General features: G+C 48.3%; 4 protein-coding genes across 4 annotated transcripts; 2 read left to right on the forward strand and 2 right to left on the reverse strand.

The window, feature by feature from the left end:
* Positions 1 to 6,741: 6,741 nt before the first annotated feature.
* C8Q69DRAFT_458926 (hypothetical protein) lies at positions 6,742 to 8,213 on the reverse strand. The gene is made up of 2 exons (XM_028630036.1): positions 8,071 to 8,213; positions 6,742 to 7,996 (listed from the first exon to the last, which is right to left on the reverse strand). Exon 2 carries the CDS (start codon positions 7,976 to 7,978, stop codon positions 7,013 to 7,015), a length of 966 nt encoding a protein of 321 aa, XP_028488073.1. The 5' UTR covers positions 7,979 to 7,996; positions 8,071 to 8,213; the 3' UTR covers positions 6,742 to 7,012.
* Positions 8,214 to 10,058: 1,845 nt separating this feature from the next.
* Positions 10,059 to 11,591, forward strand: C8Q69DRAFT_458933 (putative calcineurin binding protein). The gene has a single exon (XM_028630037.1). It carries the CDS (start codon positions 10,316 to 10,318, stop codon positions 11,177 to 11,179), a length of 864 nt encoding a protein of 287 aa, XP_028488074.1. The 5' UTR covers positions 10,059 to 10,315; the 3' UTR covers positions 11,180 to 11,591.
* Positions 11,592 to 14,678, reverse strand: C8Q69DRAFT_458938 (Arginyl-tRNA-protein transferase). Its single transcript, XM_028630038.1, has 11 exons — positions 14,204 to 14,678; positions 13,848 to 13,892; positions 13,580 to 13,655; positions 13,462 to 13,524; positions 13,271 to 13,393; positions 13,054 to 13,215; positions 12,764 to 12,997; positions 12,616 to 12,713; positions 12,492 to 12,557; positions 12,136 to 12,434; positions 11,592 to 12,007 (listed from the first exon to the last, which is right to left on the reverse strand). Exons 1-11 carry the CDS (start codon positions 14,259 to 14,261, stop codon positions 11,882 to 11,884), a joined length of 1,350 nt encoding a protein of 449 aa, XP_028488075.1. The 5' UTR covers positions 14,262 to 14,678; the 3' UTR covers positions 11,592 to 11,881.
* Positions 14,679 to 16,834: 2,156 nt separating this feature from the next.
* On the forward strand, positions 16,835 to 17,513 carry C8Q69DRAFT_485428 (Nudix/MutT family protein; the record flags this gene model as incomplete). The annotated part of the gene is made up of 2 exons (XM_028631829.1): positions 16,835 to 16,883; positions 17,086 to 17,513. 2 exons carry the CDS (start codon positions 16,835 to 16,837, stop codon positions 17,511 to 17,513), a joined length of 477 nt encoding a protein of 158 aa, XP_028488076.1.
* Positions 17,514 to 17,975: the final 462 nt, after the last annotated feature.

A 17,975-nucleotide genomic window follows, 5' to 3' on the forward strand; every position in this document is an offset into this window, starting at 1 on the left:
TATATACGGTAATGAAGTATCAAGCTCCCGCATGGATTCAGATCGATAGAAGAGATGCCTCTGGGACAGAGTCATCGGGGAGGTCTCCGGGACCACCGGTTCGATTGCGAGACGTGGATCTGGTTCACGATCGACAGACTCCCTGTCCGCTCAGTGCTCACAGACCAGTCTGGTATAGCATCTCTCCAAGACCCGTTCTCATCGATAGCTCCATATCAAAGAACAGTTCTCTACATGCAGCGTGCATCATTATTAACCTTTTTTCTAAGATCGCACCGAGCAGTTAAGAGGTTCTAACTTCGGAGCGTCCGCTATGTCTCATCAGCATCGAGGCAATTGTGGTCTTGCAGGCCGTTCAATCCCCGCAAAAGAAAAGCTTCGAAACTATATTAGGGGCTGATAAGATGCCCACTGACCTCGGGAGGACGCCGACGTTGCCAGTTGGGGCTAGGGAAGCTACTAAAAGACCCGTCCTTTCCTAAGGGTCTCAAGTCTCAACGGACATCAGCACGGGCTGCACTTTTTCTCTAAGCCCTGGCGGCTTGGCGACACAAAACTCAGGGGACTGGTCTAGCAACTACTGCAGCAGATGTCGCAGAAATCCCAGGACCTTGTCATTCTAAGGTCCAACTCTCATCGTTATCCGGCAAAGGCGAACCTAGCGTCGCCCAAGGATCTGGTCCCTTCTCTTTAGTTGTGACGGATATGGCATACAAGTTTCCAAAGGATTGATGTGATAATGATTACGATAAGCGGCAAACACGAAATACTGACTCGAATTTTGACGTGACATCAAGAGATGTGTGAGACATACGTGCAAAAAACCATTTTTGATTTCCGGCTCAGCCGACAAGTCGTTTCACGAGGCTACTTGGAACTTGTAACAGCCACTGCCACGAGGACGCCCCGCTCAGATGCAGTAATAACAGACCAACCCTACTATGGAAAAACGCTGCCTCTCGAACGGAGTCAAAAACGTCGCAGACGACTCCTTTTGGATTTCTGGGCATTCGAAATCAGTTAAGACTCTCTTGGCCGTTGAAGTTAGCCTGGCAACCTTAGCCTGAGTGGGCGATCGTCGAAGAGGCTCAAGTTGAACCGGGAAGATCAGCAAAACAAAACGACGCAGCTCGAGTGGAAATATCATAATTGCCGTCTTAAGGACGGTTTGAGGTCTACGACGGTGGTTACAAACGTCGTCCACGCTTCGAAACCTCCTTTTGTTTTCTTTATGTCCCATTCCACTACAAATTTGAGAGACCCAGGACGACCCGATGCCTTCAATCTAAACTCGCTTCTCGCATAACGATTCAATCATAATGCAGGAGTCTGGAGAATCGTATAACGTCACCAAATGATAATTTCTAGCAGGTATAAGTTTTCCGGTCACAATTGCCCAATAGAGAAGAGTGGCTTGGATACTTTTCGACTCTATTCCTCATCGGCTATCGCCCCAGAATTTCCGTACTGTATGTGAATACATAGTACAGAGAATGCTTTTGTAATTGATTATGTGTACTAACCAGGAATTGAACGCAATGATAGACATGCTGTTGCGAGTTTCGCATCAGACCGTGAATAGCAACTAGACGCTGTCCATCGCGTCTCTACGATACAAGAATTTCCACGTTCTCGATACACGGACCAGCATGAACAACGCAGGGAACGAATAACAAATGGAAGTGATAACCAGCAGATGTGAGCTTAGTGTCAGTACCTTACAACTTACAAAATACAAGTACATCCACCTCCTTTTCTCTGTTACCCGCTTTTTCTTTGCGGACATGGTGAAACCGAAACAGCAGCTTTTTTACCAATCCATGTGTCCTGCAGATCCTCCGGACGGACATATTTCCTGCTCTAGAACGACAGACAAAGGCAGATATAGAGTAGATTGCTTGAGGCGTGAAAGGAAGCAGGGTCATTGTCGATCATCTCCCCTCGTCCGCGAAATCTGAATGTGGACTCGGAACAAGAACCTTCGAGCCCTAATGTCGCTGAGAGCTACGGAGTAGTACAACAGCCAAGAAGGGCTGCAGTTTGATCGCCTGGTCTCGTCGAGTTGATCAACGCACGTTAGATTGGTGTATTCTGCAGTCACGGGACTAACAGGGTTGATATCAAGTCTTCTCAACCAGGCTGAAAATAACATGGAAGCAGCTATGGCCTGCAGCGTCTTCTCCAGCAGGGATTGAGATCACGAATCGTGCATGGTCATTCGTCTATTCATCTTCGATTTCCTCCTGGTAGTAGCTCACCTACCTTGTCCGGGCACGGTCCAACACAAGCTCCCGTGGTGGAACTGGGGGGATCAAGGCGGGGTTGTGCTACAAAGGTGATTTCATTTCATTTCATTGGGATTGACGGTCAAATATCGCAGTTGCGTGACGGATAACTGCGATATCAGATTCCCCCGCGCTCTCTCTAGCTTGATGTTGTTACTCCGCAGGAGCATACCTAGTAAGTCATATCCTAATACATTGATCTACTCCGCCCTTTTCGATACTCTTGTTGTACGGTGTATACACAGAGTAGCTCCGGGGCTATGCTAACAGCAGATGTACTCCGTGCGGAGTATTCCGTACTAGCATCAATCACTGAAAATCATTATTGAAATCAGACCCATAAGAGAATATGCGCATCGCAGATCACCTCGTGCGTGATGGGTTCCGATGAAAGTCTATGTTTTAGGTTCCACTACTCCGTATAGGAGAAAAGGATGCAGCATGGACACAACAACATTACAAGGATTCCAGGCTTCCAACTGGCATACAAGGATTTCTCATAAGCTTCAAGCTTCGTGGTGGGGCCGAGAAATCGAGAGCTTAAAAAGATGACGTCCTGAAGGTGATATAGCAATCATCTCGTCCTTTTGCATACCTATCCTGGCGCAAGAAAGGGTGATTGGATCGTTGTGCGGAAAAGAAGCTCTCCTGTTCGTCCATTCAACCGCTGATCCTTGCTGATGGGATCTGAGACTCGATCACCAAAATAACTACCCGATACACGGGCCGTAGCACTGAACGCTATCAGGCACAGTCAGTATGGGAACTGATCGCGATCCCTGCTGCTATCAATGATCATTCCGGATTTCCCCGTGCGGTCGATCAAGCCTGATACTGAATGATCTTAACACACATATCTAAACTCAACTCTCTTGCCGACAGTCCATGGTTCGGACCGTGATTTCAGGAACCTTATCTCTTTCCCCGCACGATGATTGACAGATCGCTTTCTGATTGGGCTCTGCTACAGCACTGAAGGACCTTATAGATATACCTGTATTGCGAATCGATGTGAACCTGCGCTACATGTGTTGTGAAAGTTTCGAGGTCTCGAGGTCCCAGTGCGAAACACCTTTTCGATCCGGTGAAGCCGCAGAGGCCGTAAAAGACAACCTCAAGAGAGAGCTCCTTGTCCATGTTTCCGCTGGTCCAAACGAGTTGGGCGAGTCTGTTCCAAGTGTAGTTACCCGATCGGGAAGGCCTGGGCCTGGTCCACTCTTTTCGGCCGTACCAGTAGATTTCTGGCTTCACCGCCTAGGCAGAATAACTGTCTCGTGACAGCGCTTGGCGGCAATCCGGGCCAATCAACAGGAGGAATCGGGGCTGCGATACTAGGACATGTATCCACGCCTAAAGTTAGGTGAGAACACCGAAGATCATGTCTGGGGGCAAGAGGCTAGGCCTTGGAAGACATCTGATTGCCGTAGGATGATCAACATCTAGGAGTCATTTGTCCCGACAGGCGTGGATTTTCTGATCGCTCGATATCTCTCTGATTGTCATTGACCAGAAGGCAGAGCCGGGGACCGCCATGCACGTACCGTCACAGAGATGAGGTGGACCCAAACCTTCGTCGACTCTATACCTAAGTACTAGGTACATAGTATGCTGTCCCTGGCTCTACCTACCTGAGAAATCTGGTTGGAATCCCATGGGGTACGCTGCACTGCATTCTGTGTGTAACATTTACTGATCAATCTATCTTAATAGGGTAAGCAAATTACCTAGGTATCAAAACAGAAAGCCGAAAGTAGGCCGAGACAAAATGAATCGCATACAAATCAACAATGAGCGGGATTGGTCCGAGACAACATCTACGTTTTGCAGGGATGTAATCTGTCTACTACGTAGTCCCCGACGATAATAGGACTGTGAGTGGTCAATTACACCTCCTCCAAGGGGTTTGATGTTTCAGACCTGCAGCCAAAGCGGTGATGGCGGAGAAAAGATTGCATATTCCGCACACGTGCTGGAAGCTTCTTGCTACTCCTGATTCTGTTCAAGTGTCTATACTGACGCCTATATTATTATTGACAGTGGAGATGGTGATCATATGTACATACATGTTACGGAGTGTTCCGTGTACGGGAATCCTTGTCCTCCCATCTCTATTCGATACGAATCGAGTAACGGGTCTTTCAGTCCATGCGAAGCTTATCTGGTTAAGGTACCTTGCTCCGTCCTCCTAGGGATAACAGAGATGCAATTGAGGATTAGCATTGTCTCTCTCTTCACCAATACAGTTAAAAATGCTAGATATACATCCCTTGGTATCCCTCGAAAGTGGGAACCGATCACACCACAATTAGGATATCTGTCCGCACCTAGCTAAAATAGAATCCAAAAGATCTGCCACGCATGCATAATCCCCGAAGATGGCCACGAGGTCGGAAAGTCGCACTATCTTCTTAGAACACCACAAAGGCCAATAAGAGCAACATATTATTAGACCGACCTAGAAAACTATACCATATACCCTTTTGGCTTATGTTTACGAAGTGGTAACATTTATGCCTCACTTCAAACAGTCCCGGGTTCTCCAAATCATCCTTCATCTCAGTAGATGTGGGGTACGTTTAATTAGAAGAAGCATAGACCATCATAAGAAAGACCCAAAAGCGTCGCTGCCTGAATCATGCCTGCTAGTTAGGGTATTGAATATGACTTTCGTGCTTTGCCCAAGTCATCCATTTGAGGTACGCGGAATCTCGCTACATGCTGCTCAGTATTATACAAAATTAAAGTTTCATGATATGGATCGTGGCTAGAGTACTTGGATCTCCTTTGTCGATCTCGTATGTGCCGTCTGCGGCTAATACAGAATTGCAGATCATCAAGTCACTCGATGGCAGATGCTAACGGCCAAGTACCTACTATTATTGAAGGATGTGGGGTAGATATCATTCAAGCCTTAACTTAATGATACTAAGGGCATCCGATGGGTTGATAATCCTGAGATAGCAGAAGAAGGGGGAAAGGAAATAAGATGAATTTGCATTTCGTATTCTTCATTCCTATCCTAATCACACTTTACCTCTTTACATGTAGTAAGCACCTAGACAAATTTTGGTAATTTCTGCTCACTGTGTATTTGAGATTACCTTCATAATCATCTCTGATTTACCCTCATCGATTTGAGAACAGGCCACAGCTCTAACCTATCAAACTCGCATGCGTTTCACGTGCATGGCGAATAAAAGACTTGGCCACCCGGATACAAAACCATCAGAAAGGTCTCGACCATACGTAGCTATCTATCTTACAAGGGCAATGCTGGTAACGACCAATCTCATCTCATCCTATTAGGTTCTCGACACAGAACAAGCATTTTGACACGCCCCTTGGCTCGATTAGACCAAATCAATTGCCGAGTCTTATTACATCCAACGCCACATCTATGTAATAGGGTTTCACGCAAGTACTGTGCATCAGCCGAGATAGATACTAACGCTCCAGAGCGCAAAGAAACAATTAATCAGTCTCTATGGTACAAGATCATCGGTCTTTCTGCCACTGGATTCTTGTTCTCGTAAAGATATTCCCGAAAAGGTACTGTACAAAAGGGACTATCCCCACTGTCCATACGTAGCCGATCTTGTAGCTGTTATCATCACCATACGGTCCGAAGGACTTCCCAAAGAAGACGAGATGAGGGGGTGGCAAAGTAGGATGGGGTAAGAGGTTGAGGTGCCGATTTACCTGATCAGAGACTTGCCATAGTTAGTTTACAGAATTATGTGCGGGGATTTCCTTTGCTCGGGGCACATTTGATCTGCAATGCATTTTGTTTTGAGTTTCGAGATGGAAATGAGCTTGGATGATCCTTTTTATATTGCAAGTTGTGTGGATTTAAGTTTGGCGAGGACTTTTAGAAGTCAGATTAGTTTCTGCGTTTTGTGTGCTATACTCGACTTGATTATCAGTTCGTTATCAGGAATAACGTAACTAGTTGTGGTCATATCACTTTTACTAAGTAGAAGGTCTGTGGCATGTCACGAGATCCATTCACAGTCTTGCTAATATTCAAGTATATAGATGTCTATGCTGGCGTGATCTGTCACTATCCTCTGTTTACGGAAAATTCTTTGATTACCTTCATGACCTGTATTCTTTGCATGCCTGATAGAGCTCCTCCTAGACCTAGAGTCAAGCAAGCAGTCTACCAGTACGCTAGAGGTTTAAATCATAATCTTGCTTCCGTGACATCTGGGCCTCGACAATTTACAGATGCCATGACTTCTTGTTTATGTATTGCGATGAATATGTGTATTACCTTTTGTAAAGTCCTAAAGGGCATGGAAGCAACGATACGATTCGAACGTCCTAGCTAAATAGCTAGGTTGCTTGATTCTAGATCTAGGGGGAAGTTGATCCTGTATTTATCTCTTATAGCATACAAAGAATCTAAATCTTAGTAATCTAGTAGGTTCTATCCTAAATTAGGATATCAAATTACCTGCTGCAGATGGATGATGCAACAGATTACCTGTACACGCGCTGACATTTTCCCTCTTCTTGATTTGGAAGCCATAAGTTGCATATAAATTTCAATATGTTTATATCTGCTCTGACATAGTACTCAATTACGATATAATAAAGTATCAAAAAGTCAATACAGAAAGCAAGAAGAAGGAAATACATTTAAACTCCATCAAATAATGCCATATAAAACCAACACATACTCTAAACTACTCATTGAAAGAGGCCCATCTGCTTCCCATCTTCTCTCAATAGTACCCGCCTGCGCCTCCGCCGCCATAAGGTCCAGGCCAGCCCCCATGAAATCCGTGACCTGACGGTCCATATCCGTGTCCGTGTGGAAAAGAGGGTCTCCTTGGACGTCTATGCTCCCGTGCGTGTCGGAAGTACTCTAGAGGAGGAGGTGGTGGTGGTGGCGGCATCGCTCCACCATAACCCATACCCATGAACATTCTCGGATCCATCCCCATTCCAGGGCCCATCTCACCCATCGGCATATCTCCACCGAACAGGTGTGGAGGATGAGGAGGAGGAGGACCACGACGGTAACGGGCCGGCTGCATCCGATTCTCTGCCTGTCTTATTCGTCCTCGTTCTCTTATTCGGCTAGTCATCGCGGACCAGTAGTCCAAGTATGTAGGTTCTCCCTGGTCTCCCAGCCACCGGAGCATGTTCAAGAGCGTTCTGCCTTGTGCTTCCCTCCGGATTTCTCCGTCAGAGAGTCCACGGCCCCGTTTCTCGCGCAGAAACCGAAGTATAGCTTCCCCAAGGGGGAGTGCACGTGTGAACTTCCTGCCCTCGAACTCTACGAATACAACTTTCCCATCATCACGCAGCCATTGCTTGAAGCTTTCCGGGATGAAGTGGTCTTCGACATAGGGGTTACTCCCGCCAAGACCCCTCTGGTCTTCGCGAGATTGCATGGCATCTTCAAGCACCCTTTGACGCTCTTGAGGATCTGCAGTGAACGGTACCGATACTGCAGCAGCAGGGTAGGCACGACCATCCGCGGTGTAGCCAGCCAACAACTCTATACATTTCCCTTCGGGATCCGCATGTGGTCTGTTGTCCATGCCTGGTCTGTCGCCCGCACCTGGTCTTTGTTCCATCTGACCTTGGGTGTCTTCAGGTGCAGGGCCGCCGGGGCCTCCGACATCTGGATAACCGGCATTTGGATGACCAGCATTTGGATAACCAGCCATGTCATCCTCCATGTTGCAAGTCTGGGCGAGGTATGTCTTCCTCTGTGTCGTGGTAGCTGTAAAGGAAGTCAGAAAGATGTTTCAACACTAAAACGTTCTCCAAGACGCTGGTTGTAGAACTTGATCGAGCTGCTCGAGTAGATGATATTGATGTATGAGAACGAAAAAGAGAACTTGGGTTGAACGATCCTAACAGAGCTTTATATATTGAAGGTATTACTCACCCCTCGAGTCACAAAAGCATTCATAGTAGCAAATCCCATCGATTTCGGTGACGCTTTGACGGAATCACCCCATGTATATAAAAAATGAATAATGCAAATCCATTGTTCATGACTGTTCGAAGAACTAGTCATCGTCTTTGTTATACCCCCCAGGATGGAAAGTATGCGACAATACCCTCTCTGTCCATCTGTTGTAATATAATGATCTTTGTCCATTGCTGGAGACTGCCGTGAACTTCGAATCATCCCAATTGCCTTTGTCCCTAGTTGCTTCGAAACTTTAAGATACTCGGTTGTTCCTCAGGTGTCGCTTTATTTCATGAAGTGACAGGATATAATGGGAGTGGATAGTTCGAGAAGAGTCCACTTTCTTTATAGTAACAGGAGGCTTTGAAGGAGACATCTCTGCGTATTCATGGAAAGTGTTCAATGAAATACATATACTAACTATCTGCGTTAGTGGGATATTAGCCTTTCAGGGACCAGAGAAACGGAATCGAGACGCACGAGTTGACTGAAATTAAGCCACCACACCGGTACATGGGGTCATTAGCCAGATATCCATGAAGCAGAAATATATTGTCGACGGAATACAAAAGGTTGCAAAAGCTGGAGAGGAGGAATGGGCTCTTAAATAATACGTGATAGCCGTGACTCCTTTATTTGACAGAGGTAGTGAGCATATATTTATGTTTGCTGTCTAAACCTCAGAGCTAACCTCTATCCTGTTTCCAGTATGATAGCTAAAATGACTGCAAACAGTTTGTCTCAGAAACACCCAAATCTCCCAGTGTCGCACATACCAAGGCAGATATTGGCTGTGAAGAGGTCTTTGTTTGGCTGCTATGGAGAACTGTTTTATCATATGCAAGCAAAAACCAGGGGCATAACAAGGAGAATGCGCAATGTCACCTTTCTGTGCAATCAGGATTTCACTGACAAAATGAAAAAGAACTAATGGGGTCTCTTGAAGCGCCTAAGCCTTGTCAACAATGGCTGTTTGCTCCGGAGATGCCGCGGCGTTGCTTTAGTTAGATGCATTGCGGTCAGCCTTAGAGAAAGGACCAGGCTGAGCATTACCACCGGGCTTTAATTAGAGATTGCTGACCATTTTTGCCTCCTCAGTGCGCTGAACTTGTCATTTTCCGGAAGACAGAAATGATGATGCCTGTGTTGTCTCTATGTGTCGTTGTGAATAGGAGACGAAGGGGTTCATTCATGTGGCGCAGTCGAATAAAAGCGTCGCTCTTGGCCAGGGGCGCAGCGCGCCAGTATCGGCTGTTGCACAGTGGATTCCCGACTCTACTAGCAGGAACTAGAAGGCAAAGCTCTCCATTTGTAGTACTATTCAATAGTTTTCACAACAGAGAGGGTCGCCCTGGACAATATTCGCAATGTCTTGCGTGGATAGTTCCAGCCGCCATAGTGATGTTCCAAGCACGGTATACAATCCAGAATTTGCTAAAGACAAGGGCGCCTAAAGATAGCACACTGCAGAGAGTATCAAAAGGCAGTTCATTGTTTGGATGCAGATCCAATGGAGCAATCAATAGTTAATGATCGCCTGTAGAAACAGCGCAGCTGTGGCTTTGCAGTCGGCTACGCGCGCTTGCCATCAGGGCACCAGCCACAGAGGAACCACTGGTATGTGTGCCAGGAACTATGGAGCCGTGGTCAGTAATGCTTCAGTATAGTAAGGAGTAAAGCAGACATTCTATCTCAGTCTAAAATGTCCGGCGGAGTCGATAGAGCGCAAGGAAGCGGAGAAGGGGAAGGCGGACGCTGCTGCGCCTTGAGGCGTAGGGCATCCATGTGGACTTTGTGTGTGTCCAGGCCTCGCCACGTCCCATGATCCCTCACCACCTGCTGCTTCGAACGAATAATTACTTAAGTCCCTCTCGACTCCCTCTTCACTCTTCCATCACTCCAGCAAAGCATCCAGAAGAACGGAAAACAACGAGACATCAAGACATCAAGACATCTCGGCCGTATCATTCCCGCTCCCGATCGCTTATCTGCCCGCGATCACCGCTCGCCGATCTGGAAACTCTTTCGACCAGATTCCTCCCGTCGCGTTGCTGCTCTATCACCGCATCACGATAATACAATATACAGCACCTTCATAATGGCCGAAGTGACTGCATCTCCTCCTCGATCCCTGCCTGGATCGCCCACGTCCTTCTCCGCGCATCGTTCGTCGCATTCGTCGTCGCCACGGCCCTCGCTATCTATCGATCTCTCCAGTCTGCCTGCCCTCTCTCAACCGTCACCACCATCGAACACCCTCTTGATCACCGATTTGCGGGATCTCTATCTCTTCCAGCCCTCATCGCTGGATTCCATCCGCTCTCAGATCACCCAAGTCGCGCCCCTCAACTCCTTCTCTCCGCTGCCATCTATGAGGCGAATAGTATGCTCCTTCCTCTCAACAGACGATGCGATTAAGATCCGCCAGCTGCTGGACGGCGAGGCGCTCTTGGGACGACACGTGCGTGCGCGAATCTACTTTGGAGAACCCACTCCCATTTTGAGTGCGGAGGAGGCACGGAGAAAGAAGCTGCTGGAGGCGCCGCAGTCTCAGAAGCTCTTCTTCATCAGCCCGCCCCCCAGCCCCCCTCACGGCTGGACGATGCGCTATGAGGACCCGCCCAACAAGGAAGTTCATGCCACCGATCTGGCAGAGGCGCTTGCAAAGTTGAAGACCGCGCAGGAGCCGAAGGAGACCATCGAGCCGGAGCCGGAGACGCCAGTATCATTGGCCTCCGACAAGAGGACAAATAGCTGGCCTGCATCATTCTCAGGCACGCGCAGCAGAAGCAGCACGATCATCTACGACCCAGAAGCTCATGGCAGCAACCCACAGCTGCCTGCTGTCATGGTCGAGGACACCACCGATCTTGAAGATATCGAAATGGACATGGGCCCAATTGATGCACCCAAGAAGATCATGGCTCATACCGCGCGTCCGCCCGTGGAACTGATGGAGTAAGACATGACATTGTTTCAGTCTTGTTCACAACCTACTTTTATTCAGTTCTTCTATTCGTGATTCCCTCTCTCGCCGGCGTTTTCGAGCGTTTTCGGTCTCTGCATTGCATAGTGCCGTTGTTATTCGTCATACAGATGAGTTTCGACCTCGTTCAGCATGATGCCTTATAGTTGGTTCAGCAGTACAAAGCAGCGTTGGCACTGCATCCGGATGGCGTTGGTGGTCCTGGTTGTGATTTTTTTTTTCTTTTTTCCTCTTCTAATACGCAAGTTGCTTACCTTATATGGTAAGGGATGGTCACGCCTAGTTTATGTTTGACTTTATGTATATACGTGCATTCCTCAAGTGGCACATATACGCTGAATGCATACCCATGAAAATAGTAATCATTTTCTTCAAGTTTTCAGTCTTGAAAAATAGTCGGTAGCGGCATCTATAAGATTTGGACAACCGTAGAGTCAACTCGAGTCTTGTTTACGCTCTAATCGATCTGATAGTGCCCAATCTCAACATCCTGCAGAAAAAGAAAGCCCAAAGCAAAGTTCCAATAAAAAAAGATTCCATTATTCAGACCAATCACTAAGCCGCAAGAAGCATGTAACTAATTCTTCAATTTCCATTTCCCCATTGACAAATACTTTACTTGCAGATAAGTACTAGTACTAGTAGCCAGTACTACCTATCTCCTGACCTTTTCCCTATTCAGTCGAACAAGACAACTGCAGAATCCTTGACTATTTTCGGTCCCAAGACGGCTGCCAGTTCGCCTATGATTCCCTTGACTGATTGAGGGTTTTTGATATCGGAGGTTTCCCAATTGACGAGATCCTAGAAAGGGGGTTGGATTGTGGTTAGTTTAGTTAGGAAATAATGACTAACTTTTAATAGGGCATTTTTTTCGTGGTAGGGCTTGAAAAATCTTTGAATGAGCGTGACAAGATGGGGCGATTACTTACGATCATTTCGAGGAATGATCCATGGACGAGGAGAAGCCAGTGGTCCAGATCGAGCGCTAGTACTTCCTCCACTGTCAATACGCCAGGCATGTGAATATCGAAGAGGGACATTTCCTCGTCGTTCTCTTCGGATTCCTTTCCTTGGCTGGATTGATCTGCTGCTGCTGTCGTGGATTCGTCCTTGTCGCTTTCTTTCTGGGAGGCTAATTTTCGATCGCGAGACAGGGAGACGTAGGGACGCTCATCGAGTTTCTTCGATAGTTCGCCGTCGAGAGGATCCCAGGTATAACTCTCCGGGTCTGTGGAGTCGGTTAAGATCCGGTTAGAAACGCTGGGATGGATACATTATGTCTTACCTAAGATATACTGAGGTCGATAGGTTGCCTTGTAGCGCATTTTCTGGCAAGAATGGATGTAGAAGCCTGGAGAGTGCTCGCGTTAGGAAGGTCTAGCAAGGAAGTAATATTGTTCTTGACATACCCATGTAATAGTACTGGTAGTTGTTCTCAATGGCGAAGGCTATCTCTCTAAGTGCGCTCAGCTTGCCAAATTCCCAGTGACCAAACTCGGGGTCGTAGCTATGAAAGTCAGCGCTTCGTCGACAGAGCGTGGTAAGCTGAATACGTACAAAATATAGACGGAGCTCACACCGTGTGGAAGAAGATCGAGGACGGCTACGGCTATGAGTCTTCCATCCAGACGATAGCACTGGTGCCAGGAGCCCAGTTTCCGTTCCTTTCCATCTTCCTTGACCGTCGACTTTTTCAGACCAGAACAGAGGAATCGCTTGAAATCCGCCGATTTCCACCGAGATTCGTCCTCTTTGTGGATGGCCTTTTGATATTTGAGGAAGACCTCATATCTGCAGAATAGAATGAGATAAAGGCCGTCAGTATTGCATGAGAATGAGGTACATACTTGCGCTGAGAGATAGAGTCGCCCTCCGTGGTGACCTCGAATTTATGCGCTGGCTCGATGGGCCGTTTGGTTTCGGGATCAATCGGACGTTTCACATTCTCATATTCGGTCTCGTGGATGGCTGTGAGCAAGTCGAAGTTGTTTTTCCTGTACTTCTTCTCTCTGTTTGATTGCCCTTAGTTTATATTCAAGTCTAGGGATGCACGTTGGCGCATACTCTCTGGTCTTCGGACATAGTCTCGCAGCCTTGCGCATGTACTCCGGACCCAGAATGTATTTATTCCAGCGGTTGAGTGCTTTTCTTTGGTCCTTTCGAGGCTTGAACTCGGAGGCGTCGAGCCTAAAATCTCGACAGTTAACGAAGATATCAACCATAGTTATATAAGGCAATGATGCAAGATTGCGCACCTCATAGTGTAGTGCGGACAGCATGACCTCTGCAGGTTCTGCTTGTAGTACAGAGTCCCTGATCTAGATTCGAAAATCAGCATAATCGATATACATCAAGGCTATTTCGAAGTAGTACCTTCTCCAGCCGCGATTGACTAGCTCTTCGTAATGCTCCGGCCGCACTGAGACTGAACTAGCATAGTAAGAAGCACCTGTTGTCTCCTGGTTAGGAACTGGAAGATAAGGTCTAAAGCTTCTCGACTACGGAAGGACAAGAATTGCATAAAAGTTGAAGCGTTGAAACACGTTTCTTGCTTTGCTCCTTGAAGAAGGGGATGGAGTATGCCGTGGACTCCTGCATGCAAATACCTGTGGGGTAAAAGAAGCAGAGGGATAATACTGACTTCCTCTCTCTGATTTACAGTAACCACATGAATTGCGTTGGTAGCCTATTCTTGGGAAATTAGTAAACGTCTAGTATATAATTACAGAGCGCCATAGTGGTAATTATCTTTCCATGGTGGACTGAGAGGGTAAAACCAAAACAATGTGTGGTGCGGTCAAAGGGCGGGATGAGGGGTAACGAGGGGCAAATTGAATAATACCATATGTTGAGCAGTTCTGTAGAATGCGCGTCAACACTGGGCTCAGTGCTGTAGAAGGGGAATCTAGCCATGGCCTGGCTAATGATATGGCCAGCCATTTAGGCACGGGGTGGTATAGGGCTTTCCGACTGGCCCATAGAGATTGGTTTCCTTACCTAGAGGTCTGAAAAGCGACAGTTGCCGTGACCTCTCTGCATCGACTAGGGGCTCCATGGCTGACCGGTGTTCCCGACAGAGCCCACCACAAGGGTCAGAAACAAAATGTGAGGCGAACAGGCGACGGTGGTGCGAGACTCGAGAGTGATCTTATAGACGGTGTTGCGGAGGAGGTTCACAATCGCAGCAGCTCTGAGAAATCTTTGTGACGGCTTTGTCCTCCGGTGGTTTGTGATCACGGGAGCCAGTGAGCGCGTTGGTTGAAACTGTACTCTCTCTCTCTCTCTCTGAACGAAAGAGTTATTTCAAGGGATGTCTGCTTGAAGGAGATCAGTCTTGTAGTTAATGGTAAGATAATAGGCATGAAAGAAAACAGTGATGCTTCTAGAAGCTGGGCCCGATGGCGGTCAGCGCTACAATGGTACGCGCTTTATGCAAGTCGTCCTCCACATTAATGGACCACTTCTATCTCTACTATCATAACGAGAGTATGTTAGAATAACCACTACAGCTGCAACATCGCCGGTAATAATCCTGCAGTCAGGTACGTACTAAGGAAAACTTCCCTCTGTTTAATGCAGGTGTCTTGACTCATTGCTTAAGTATCCCTGTCTGCCTGCATCTAGTGGTGATCCTACGGTGCATGCCAACGGGCAAATCATATATACGCTAAGCCATCTGACTGATCAACTAGTTCCCTGGACAATCTTATGCTATAAGCAGTTGGACTTCAATAATATGACCGTCAAAAAGAACGACGATCTCAGATGAGTCTGGGTGGGATTGCTCGGGCATTATGCGCACCCGCACTCCCGAGTCGCAATGACTTCAGACAAGGAGTTTGGAAACGATGATCTTCGAACAGTCCTGGAGATCAGAGTCAGGTGCGGCCAAGACAGAGAACCTCTTGCTGCGTTGTCGCATTGAAACCCAATCGCCATGTGCTCATCAAAGGCAAATTCCCAGAGAGTCGCTAAGCCATCATGCTGTGTGTACGACTGCGGAGTAACCTGGCCCTTGCCCACTGCCCCCAACGTTCAAATAAGGGCTTTGAGTGGACACAGCGCCATCTTGCCCTGTTGCGGAAACCAGGCGGCACCCAGATCTCTCTTACGATGTCAGCGGTGCCGCCGTAAGATCGTCCTTGGCCCGTCCGAAGTACGGATACTCCGCAACCGCTTGTGGGATGCTTTGCGAGTTCCCTCGATAATAATTGATATGCAACATTTGGCCTTAGTTGCCCGCAGAGCAAGTAGCGTAGGTATTCTGGATACATTATTACATTGATCACCACGTCTATTATTGGAATGCGGTGGTTTGAGATGTGATACACGGAAAAGTCTCGTATCCTAGGGCTTCAGCCAGAGCGCCATCTTCCTGTCCGAACCGGGGCTCTATTTTAACGGAGCTTCCAGTGTCGTGCGAGCTATCTCCGGTTAAGTCTTGCTTGCTGACTGTCCGCTGTCTCCGTCACCCGGAAATAATCGCGATCTGGTCCAAGGGTTCCGTTGTACCGCATCCGTTGGTGGGCCTTGCATGCAAGCAAGGACATCGTTCATGACAGCCACCGTGTGAATGCGCCTCCAGACACCCGGGAGCAAGATCTCGTCAGCTCCAGCGGCTTTCAGGGAATCATGATCGGGGGTGGTAGTAGTCTAGAGACATCGTAAGAAGCGCTTGAGGCGGGTAGGATGCAGAAACGAGGGATCGGGATTTTCAAGACGGTCACAGCGCCGACTCTCCGGGTCTCTGGGAGCCCCTCACATCGCCTCCAGCTGGAGAGAAGGCCACTGATGACCGGAGCAAAGCAAAGGAAGCAATAGGAGTTGTCAGTAAAGGGCATGGCTGACTCCACAGGCAGCGCTGGGAGGGACCGTGGTTAGAGGCAGAGGCTTCGATAATTAATCAACGGACGAAAAAACGACCACCCCGAAAGACTGGCGGGAGACGAGCCTTACCGTCTCAATACACGCCCACGCAGCGCACCGCCAGCGAGACTCGGCGGCGGCGTTACCGTACAGTACACAGGTCTCCAGGCTGCCGAAAAAGGTACCAGGGTCAAGCACGAGTCGGCCAGAAACTTCTTGCCGGACCGCGCCGTCATATACCAAGCTGCTACTGAATTCCCCCCCCTCCAACCCGCTCTGTCTCTTCTTCCTTTTTCCCACTATCTTACTCTTTTGATATTTCCCGATTATGATGCCCTCTTTCACTTCCCCTTCGTGTACCAGGACCCCGTCCACCACGGGCTTGAACGGGAATACCTAGTGTCCGGTTGCCAGTGCGCAGTATCTTGTTCCCTTCTCGACCGCCTCGCACGTCTGCTATATCTCAAAATTACGGGCTTGCATCGGTATTACAAACTATTGCGGTCTCCCTAGCCTGGCTGCCTTCTGGAGTCCTTCTTTTTTTCCCTCTTCCCTCCGCGCAGCTCAGCCTCGTCCAAGCTGCGTGAACAGCGGGCTGGATTCCTCAGAGCTCGCGGTCGTCTTTTCTTAACCTTTCATCCTCACCCGTCTCGTGTGTGTGACAATCGTTGCGGAGCGGCGCTCAATTCAAGCCTCTCTGTTCCCCATTCCGTCGATCTACCAAAGAAGGAACCCTCGAGCCACGATCTGATAAATTTGAAGATGGCTCAAAGTCGCTCTATGGAATCCCGCACAGGGAGGACAAATCAACGTGAGTTTTTTAACTGACCCCAGGCACGTGTCAACCCTTCACTTTACGTCTCGGCCCCCTGCAGCAGGGATCGGTCCCTCATCCTTGTCATCTCAACGACGCGACACCCCCAATTTGCGCTGGACAGTTCAGAAAAAAAAATAAATAATTAAAAATTGTCGGGCTGAGAATACATGCTAACCGGTGCTGGGTGGTTCTCTAGGTTACGGTTCCAAGGGCGAAAGACTCGTGGCCGGTGTGGTCCCTCTCTCCGCGGACAAGACAAAGGTCCTTATGATTGAGTCTGCCGGGCCTGGAGGATGGGTTCTCCCCAAAGGTGGTTGGGAGACTGATGAAGGCACTGCGCAGCAGGCGGCCTGTAGAGAGGCATGGGAGGAAGCTGGTGTCATCTGCACGGTTCAGAAGGACTTGGGTCTCATACCGGATATGCGCCCCTCGACGCTACTCACCTCGCAGGCGCCCAAAGCCTCGTACCAGTTCTTCGAGGTCACAGTGGATCGCGAAGAGACGCAGTGGCCAGAAATGCATAAGCGAAAACGGCAATGGGTGACATATGCCCAAGCTGCTGCTGCATTGATCAGCCGCCCCGAGCTTTTGGAGGCGCTGAATCGCAGCTCGATCCAACGATAGCAACCGCGTAGTTGGTCTTTTGACTGCTCCAATGTTGCCGTTTCACCGAGGATCTCGTTATGACATCACACGACAGAAAAAAAGATCTGATATTCATCTTCCCTTCCTCAGGAGTCGGAGGGCTGCGATGTAATGGTGCTTTTGTGGATAAGGGTGGCTGTCATGGCTTTCCAGATCGTTCTATTTGATGATTGCCCACGACAGTTCTACCTATCGAGCCAGAACTGCTTTTACTATAGACCCGTGGCAGCGGGGAGAAAAACGAAAAGGAGAAAACAGAAATCCATTTGAAGACAACGGGATCCGAGGAGCTACATGAACCTGCAGTCCATTAACTGGTTGGGACATGAGATATCGGGGGCCACGTGTCAGGCTTCTAGTCAGTGTGTTCTACTAACGCACCCGGGGTGTCAGGGAAAGGAGTTTTGCTTTGATTTCTTTTGCAAGCCCATTTCGGTGTGA

This window comes from Paecilomyces variotii (assembly GCF_004022145.1).
Source record: "Paecilomyces variotii strain CBS 101075 chromosome Unknown C8Q69scaffold_2, whole genome shotgun sequence".
NCBI lineage: Eukaryota > Fungi > Ascomycota > Eurotiomycetes > Eurotiales > Thermoascaceae > Paecilomyces > Paecilomyces variotii.

Excerpts from the sequence above, each read along its gene's own strand:
- C8Q69DRAFT_458926 (XM_028630036.1), bottom strand. The coding sequence starts at position 7,978 with ATGGAGGATGACATGGCTGGTTATCCAAATGCTGGTCATCCAAATGCC.
- C8Q69DRAFT_458933 (XM_028630037.1), top strand. The coding sequence starts at position 10,316 with ATGGCCGAAGTGACTGCATCTCCTCCTCGATCCCTGCCTGGATCGCCC.
- C8Q69DRAFT_458938 (XM_028630038.1), bottom strand. The coding sequence starts at position 14,261 with ATGGAGCCCCTAGTCGATGCAGAGAGGTCACGGCAACTGTCGCTTTTC. Across the intron at positions 13,893-14,203 it reads GTCGCTTTTCAGACCTCTAG|GCTACCAACGCAATTCATGT; the intron begins GTAAGGAAACCA and ends TCCCAAGAATAG. Across the intron at positions 13,394-13,461 it reads TGTCCGCACTACACTATGAG|GCTCGACGCCTCCGAGTTCA; the intron begins GTGCGCAATCTT and ends TCGAGATTTTAG.